General features: G+C 38.5%; 2 protein-coding genes and 1 long non-coding RNA gene across 3 annotated transcripts; 2 read left to right on the top strand and 1 right to left on the bottom strand.

Moving 5' to 3' along the window:
- Positions 1-311: 311 nt before the first annotated feature.
- Positions 312-2,337, top strand: LOC147919103 (uncharacterized). Its single transcript, XR_015592333.1, has 3 exons — positions 312-434; positions 813-901; positions 1,013-2,337. It is a non-coding gene; the product is annotated as an uncharacterized LOC147919103 (long non-coding RNA).
- A 680-nt stretch (positions 2,338-3,017) lies between these two features.
- Positions 3,018-5,627, top strand: LOC147919104 (putative glycosyltransferase At5g25310). Its single transcript, XM_087504342.1, has 4 exons — positions 3,018-3,380; positions 3,566-3,735; positions 4,392-4,740; positions 4,832-5,627. The coding sequence occupies exons 1-4, from the start codon at positions 3,105-3,107 to the stop codon at positions 5,498-5,500; spliced, it is 1,464 nt and encodes a 487-aa protein (XP_087360468.1). The 5' UTR covers positions 3,018-3,104; the 3' UTR covers positions 5,501-5,627.
- Positions 5,612-7,109, bottom strand: LOC147919105 (ACT domain-containing protein ACR2-like). Its single transcript, XM_087504343.1, has 3 exons — positions 6,463-7,109; positions 6,270-6,374; positions 5,612-6,099 (listed from the first exon to the last, which is right to left on the bottom strand). The coding sequence occupies exons 1-3, from the start codon at positions 7,060-7,062 to the stop codon at positions 5,704-5,706; spliced, it is 1,101 nt and encodes a 366-aa protein (XP_087360469.1). The 5' UTR covers positions 7,063-7,109; the 3' UTR covers positions 5,612-5,703.
- Positions 7,110-7,120: the final 11 nt, after the last annotated feature.

Consider the following 7,120-nt stretch of genomic DNA (forward strand, 5'->3'; position numbering starts at 1 on the left):
TCTTCCGATTCTTCCAATGCTTGCTAAATCCAGATATTGCGTCCAGATTACGAAACGAACAGCACCTTAGTATTATTTTTTAATTTTTGGTTGAGAGTACCTTTAAGAGTAACAATCAGTAAAAATGCTATCATAGTTATTATGTATGTAGGTAGTTATAGAAACCATAACCTATGAAGATACATGCTACAACATTCATCAATTAATAAGCCTAAAAAATTAACTTGTCTAAAATTTATGTATATACCTTAGTTTAACGGGCTGGCCGCTGGCCCGTTTTGAATATATTTTGTAAAAACAAACGGCGTCGTTTTATACATCTCTTCTTTTTCTTATTCTTCTTCTTCTTCTTTTCCTCTTTAGTATCTCTTCTTCACTTAGCGGAGGCAATCTCGAGTTCTTCGAGCTTCTGTGTTTAGGTTCCGACTTCCGAGGTTAGTTCTTCACTTGTTCTCCCAGCTTGTGTTTCGATTGAAAGAATTAGGGTTCTGGGTCTTTTTTTTATTCTTTGATTGAATTTCACTAAAATTCGTGTTTTTGATATAGTTTTAGGGTTTGTTTCGTTTCGATCAAAATCATATGTGAGTCCATTGGTTCTGAAATTACACGTTAGACGTTGCTTATAGAATATGGCATAGGCGCATAGCTCTATATAGAAAGATTGAGGATTAGATTTTTGAATCAGAGGTGGTGTTGTAATTAACAAAGACCTAGCTCTTGTTTTTGGTACTGTGACTGAACATATATGAGCTTTTGATCGAATGTAACTATAGTTTATATGTATCGATGATGCTAAGAATTTGATTTTGCAGGATGATGGATTCTGAATCTCAGCAAACAACTGTAACTCAAGAAGAGGATTTTACATCAGTAAGGGGAGAAGCAAATGTCAAAGAAACGAGTAAGTGCCAAGAATAGACACTATGGTGTAGTATTTAGTAGTGAATAACTTAAGACCATATGGTGTAGACTCTGGAGGGTGTAACAATATAATTAATATTCTCTGTTTCAGGAACAGATAAAAGAATGAAGACTGCTAGTTCTAGCCGCTGGTCGGAGCTCCCTTTTGACGTGTTAGGATCTGTGTTCGAACGTTTGAGTTTTGTGGATTTTCACCGTGCTAATATGGTGTGTTCGAATTGGTATTCGTGTTCGAAACGATCGTTGGTAAGAAAAATCGGATCACCATGGCTGATTTTGTTTCCAAAGGATGGTGGTTGTGCTCTCTACAACCCTGATGAAGCTAGAGAGACTTTTCAGGGACTCGGTTCTTAGCAAACTCAGGCAAATGGTTCCTGGTGCTAGATTCTGTTTCCAATCTCTGTATCATTGATGTGTTTAGCGAGAAGAGGATTCATCTTCCACCTCTAGAGTCGTTCAAAGGTGAGCTTTTTTGGTCTTGAGCGAGTAGGAGACAAGAGATTCAAGGCGAGCTTGGTTTATGGTAGCAAAGTTTACACCCAGAGTGCTGAGAATCTGAGAGGTCTTTTGTGGGTAGACGAGGAGAAGGAAGAATACGTTGTTGTCTGGTTCTTTGGCTTGGGTGCCCAATATTTAGCTTATTGGAAGAATGGGGAAGATCACCATAGTAAAGTTTCTACACAAATCGATCGCAAGGACTTAAAAGGCTTGTCTGATATGGTACTCCATGGTGGTAACAGTCTTTACTCCTTGAACACTGATCAAGTCGTTCAAAATCTGATGTTTTCTATAGGAGGTTTCTTTTACGTGGGTGCGTATCCTCTCTCACAGAAGGAGCAAGATTTAACAATAACATCGCTGTTACAACATCAGGAAAGGTTTTGTTGGTTGAGAGCATTTTTAACGAGAGAACAAGGCGTAGGAGTTTCCGTCTCTACAAGAAGAAGAGTAACTATTTTCCAGAAATAAATGATCTTATGTACAACTCGAACCGGACTGTTGATGAGGTCTACTCTCTAGGTGATGAGGCCTTGCTTCTTGATTTGGGTATCACCGTGCCTGCTGACCCTAGCCTTGGTATCGAACCAGACGACTATCTATTTCACCCGTAATGACCGTGCTTGTAAACGTGGCAAAGATTCGTCCCCTGACATCTGTGTGTTCAATCTTGCAACAAAGACCCTCAAACGCTTCTCTGGTCTCGGTCTCGATCTCTCCAAGAACAACTTAAAGCTCAAGGATGCTCGGTGGTTTCTCTCATCTTGAATTTGATTCTCTCTCTGCATTTTGTTGTTCTTGAGAGGTTCCCACACTTAAAATTCTCTTTTGTTGTTCTAGTCGGGGTTTGAAAACATATTCTGGACCTCAAAGGCTCCTCCTTAGCAGTCTTTGTGAATGAAAACATCACAAAATCAACTCATCTCTTCATAGACAAAGTAGCAGGATGACCAAAAAAGTTTTAAATCTTAAAAAGATAATAATCTTCTCTATATGATCAGCAAACTTGTTTTGAAAACAAGAAACTTATTATCATTTTGTTCTATAACATTTAGAATTTATAGACTTTGTCATATGTTCAGCATGAATCAGCATAACTCGATTTATAAAAATGTAGTATTACAAAAATAACAAAAAAAACACTTGCCGAAGTACAAAAATGGCAGTCCATATATTAATACGAATAAAAACTGTAGTAGACTAGTAGTAAATACGAAAATAGTATAAAGTGAAATAAGTTCATTTATTTCAGTTTATGAAAGACAAAAATAGTGGGAATAAGAATTTGTAGATTTCTTTTCCATGTAGAGAAAAAATCTACATAAAGATATAATTAAATAGATCGAATGGTCAAAAAAATATGTACAAAAGGTATTCAAATATATTAAATATAGTCACACTATACATTGTATTAAAAAAAAATATATATCAAAAACACAGTACAAATTATCTGGATCATGAACACCGAAGTTCAGTGACTGAACAAATCTGTTTTATAATAATAAATTGTGAAAAAAATTCCTAATTTATTTTAAAAAACTCCATTAAAACAAACTTTGGCACATACCTCTCCTTCTCTCCGCGCCTTTTCATTTCGTCACTCTCTCTCTCTCTCTCTCTTTCTCTCTTTCACTACTCTCTCTTTCTCATTCTCTTTCTAAAATTTTTCCTTTCTCGGAGAAATCATGGATAAGTTTCAGAAACGGTACACGAGATTCGGATTCGTCTCAATTTGTATCGGATCGATCGCGCTCGTTCTATTGTTATCTCGTTGCTCGACTTCGTTCTTCGATTACTCTCTTCAGAAATTCGAATTCTCGTTCCCAGACACTGAGCTTCTCCGAAGAAACGTTTACACTACTAACGCCGGCGAAGAAGAAGGAAAAAACAGAGCCGCCGTCGATTCTCGCGATGTTTCTCAACAGATCCTCTCACTCCGATCTACTAATTCCTCCGTAACAGTAAGCTTCTTCTTCAAAATTCGAATTTCAAAATTTCTCTCTCTCTCTCTCTCTCTCTCTCTCTCTCTCTCTCTCTCTCTCTCTCTCTCTCTCTGTAACCGTAAATTTCAAAATTCGAATCTGAGTTTTTCTCGTCATTGTCATCTTCATCTTATGATATATATTTTTGAAATTGTTGAATTCAGTTACAGAGTAAACCGGGGAAAACCAAACGGAGAAATTTAGTGGAAGAAGGATTAGCGAAAGCGAGAGCTTCGATTCTAGAAGCTTCGTCGTCGACTCGTAACGATACTACATTGTTCAAAATCGATCTTCCAAACCCAGAAATTTATCGTAATCCTTCAGCTTTACATCGGTAAATTCTAAGTTTCCATGATTTTTTTTTAAAAAAAATTTTAATTAGATTCCAAAAATTCGAGTTTAACTTTTTTGAAACTACTTAGCTTTAAAGTCACTGCGCACGGCTAATTTTCGTGGATTTTAGTTTTAACATTTTATAAAAGATTCTTGTAATTGACGCTAACGAATCCCATGAATTTGAATACACACCACTGGTTTTGTATCATAGTTTCTGAAAAAAAGCATGCATACTTTTTTATACATGATGATGAACACCTGCTTTATGGTATATACACTAAATCAAAGATCATGATTTATATTTTTTGAGCCTTTCTCAAGCAATCAATACATTAAGATTAGAGATGATTATGTGAATCAAAAATCAGTCTGTGTGCAAAATATTTATAATACTAGGCGGTGCAATTAAGGTTAAGGTCTGTCTGTCATATGTCATTTTCTCTATTAAATTACTGCGCAAGCTATATAGCTTACAGAGTTACAGTTACACTAATTTAATATATTTGTATGGTCCATAATCACTTCTAGTCTATATACTTACAAAGAGTGTGTCAGAGAGTTCATCCCTTTTTAACAATGATTTTATCATACGTACGTACAGTTTAGTTTATTTATTTATTGGGAAGTGTAAAGATGTTGTTACTATTTCTGTAGGAGTTACTTGGAAATGGAGAAGAGGTTTAAGGTGTACGTGTACGAAGAAGGTGAGCCGCCTTTAGTTCACGATGGACCGTGTAAGAGTGTGTACGCGGTTGAAGGGAGGTTTATACTGGAGTTGGAGAAAAGGAAGACGAGGTTTCGTACTTACGATCCGAGCCAAGCTTATGTTTACTTCTTGCCGTTTAGTGTTACTTGGCTGGTTCGATACTTATACGAAGGCAACTCTAATGCTGAGCCTTTGAGAACTTTCGTTTCTGATTATATCAGATTGGTTTCTACTAATCATCCTTTTTGGAATCGTACTAATGGAGCTGATCACTTCATGCTTGCTTGTCATGATTGGGTAATAACTAATTAACAATTTCATCATCTCTGTTTTTGTTTTGGTTTATACAGAATTTGGTATGAACTGTTTTCTTTTTTTACTAATGCAGGGACCTCTCACTTCACATGCTAATAAGGATCTATTCAACACATCGATTCGAGTTATGTGTAATGCTAATTCATCAGAAGGGTTTAACCCTGCAAAAGACGTAACTCTTCCTGAGATCAAACTCTATGGTGGTGAAGTTGATCCCAAGCTCAGGTTATCTAAAACCTTATCCGCTTCTCCGCGGCCTTACCTCGGATTCTTCGCAGGTGGTGTCCACGGTCCTGTTCGACCGATTCTCTTAAAACACTGGAAACAGCGTGACCCGGACATGCCTGTATATGAATACCTTCCTAAACACTTAAACTACTACGATTTCATGAGAAGTTCAAAGTTCTGTTTCTGTCCCAGTGGCTACGAAGTTGCTAGCCCTAGAGTCACTGAAGCCATCTACTCCGAGTGTATCCCCGTCATTCTCTCTGTTAACTTCGTGTTGCCCTTCACTGATGTTCTTCGTTGGGAGACTTTCTCTGTTCTGGTCGACGTTTCAGAGATTCCGAGGTTGAAAGAGATTCTCATGTCGATCTCTGATGAGAAATACGAATGGCTTAAGCGAAACTTGCGGTCTGTGAGGAGACATTTCGAGCTTAATGATCCTCCTAACAGGTTTGATGCGTTTCACTTGACTCTTCACTCTATTTGGTTACGTAGACTTAACTTGAGGCTTACGTAAGGATATGATGACCACTCATAGGTAATATTCTGTTAGATTTTGTAATCATATATCTCAGAAATGTATGTAAACCTTAAAGTCTAGATTGAATGGAGAAGAAGATATATTTGATGTTATAATTAGTTAATGAATTATTGCAACTTTCTAAGTCAATTAAAAGATCTAAATCTTTTTATACCATACCCATAATTACTAACTATCAATCATTTGGTTGGGACGAAGTTGAGTGAAAGGCGTTCCATCTGTGATCGAAGGATGTCACCAAGGGAGAGACGGTGAGGTTGCGGTTGCGGTTGCGGTTGCGGTTGCGGCTGTGGTGCGGCTGAGACTGTTTGTTCATCTGGTCCAACTGTGTCTGTTCTTGTGTCTTCATTCTTGACCTCGAGATGGATCGGTCTCATCTCTTTCTTCACTGATTCCACAAACTCCATATCGATTTTGTTTCCTGAAATATCTCTGACGTAGAAAGCGTTGAGGGACTTCTGACCGTGCGTCTCCACGTCTGCTCGGACTACTGTCAAGCCGTTTTCACGGAGGACACGGGTTATGTCAGAGAGTAAGCCTACTCTGTTCTCTGCGCATAACTCCAACTTCACCCCCTGCATTAGCCACACACACCAACACACCCAAATTGTTTTACCATTCTTAACTAGAATCCAAACAGTTTCGGTGAATCTTCCTCTAAATTTCTTCTGTCTGAGACATCTCAAAGTTAGTAATTGTGTAGATTGATCTTTTCTGGTTAAAGCATATAGAAACGTTCACATACCTCGCAAACCCGACGTTCTATTGCAGCCTCTAAGCATTTAATCACTCGCTCTTTCTCGCCTTCCGTGTTCAATGCCCTTCCATCTATATGCCTTATGAAGTATTCCTACAAATTTCAAAACATATAGATAAACATTTGAACACTAATGATCTAATGGTTTCAAGGAATCTTTATGTATTAATTCTTGGCCTACCTGAAAAGCATCAGCTCCATCAGACCGTAGAGCAGCGTGGAAGATAACATATTGCATGTCAACTAAAGTGCATATTGTATCAAACATGAGCCTTCTTCGATCCTTAGACTTTACTGTCACAATAGAGTATCCTCTCTCTTCGCAATTAGCAATCGAAACTATCGTTGTCTTCCTCTCCTTTTGATCACCGTACAATAACTTGGATGAAAATAACGACAATGGTGAAGGCTCACAAAACGGTTCGTCAAAGTCTCTCACAGATAGCATTAGCTGATGCAACCGTCTCTCTACGTTACTATTCATACACCCTTTGCCTTGTCCCGCAAGAAACCCATCAGTCTCGTTCTCCTTGTGACCCACGTGTGTAGAGTTTGAGGCAGGATCCGCTGTGGCACGGATCACAGTACTGAGGTGGTCCTCAATGGAAGCCAAGCGGCTCGGGTCATCGATGGGAGCGTGAGTGTTGTCGTCAGAAACGTAGGCAATGCAAGCCAAACGAGCATTGTGGCTCCAAGCATGAGCTTCTAAAACATTGCAACGTAAGTCCGCGAAAGCAGCGAATATTTCTGAAAAGAGTCCAGGTCGGTCTGTCCCGGTCATCTCTATTGCTGTGTGTTCGCCGTGATCAGCCAGTGGAGGTTCCAAGGCATTGCTGTTT

Source organism: Camelina sativa, chromosome 20, assembly GCF_030686135.1.
Source record: "Camelina sativa cultivar CO46 ecotype springtype chromosome 20, ASM3068613v1".
Classification (NCBI taxonomy): domain Eukaryota; kingdom Viridiplantae; phylum Streptophyta; class Magnoliopsida; order Brassicales; family Brassicaceae; genus Camelina; species Camelina sativa.

Bases quoted from the DNA above. Each gene is read 5' to 3' on its own strand.
- LOC147919104 (XM_087504342.1), top strand. From the start codon at position 3,105: ATGGATAAGTTTCAGAAACGGTACACGAGATTCGGATTCGTCTCAATT. The intron at 3,736-4,391 runs GTAAATTCTAAG...CTATTTCTGTAG, and splicing joins AATCCTTCAGCTTTACATCG to GAGTTACTTGGAAATGGAGA. The intron at 4,741-4,831 runs GTAATAACTAAT...TTACTAATGCAG, and splicing joins TGCTTGCTTGTCATGATTGG to GGACCTCTCACTTCACATGC.
- LOC147919105 (XM_087504343.1), bottom strand. From the start codon at position 7,062: ATGACCGGGACAGACCGACCTGGACTCTTTTCAGAAATATTCGCTGCT. The intron at 6,375-6,462 runs GTAGGCCAAGAA...TGAAATTTGTAG, and splicing joins ATGGAGCTGATGCTTTTCAG to GAATACTTCATAAGGCATAT. The intron at 6,100-6,269 runs GTATGTGAACGT...TGGCTAATGCAG, and splicing joins TAGAACGTCGGGTTTGCGAG to GGGGTGAAGTTGGAGTTATG.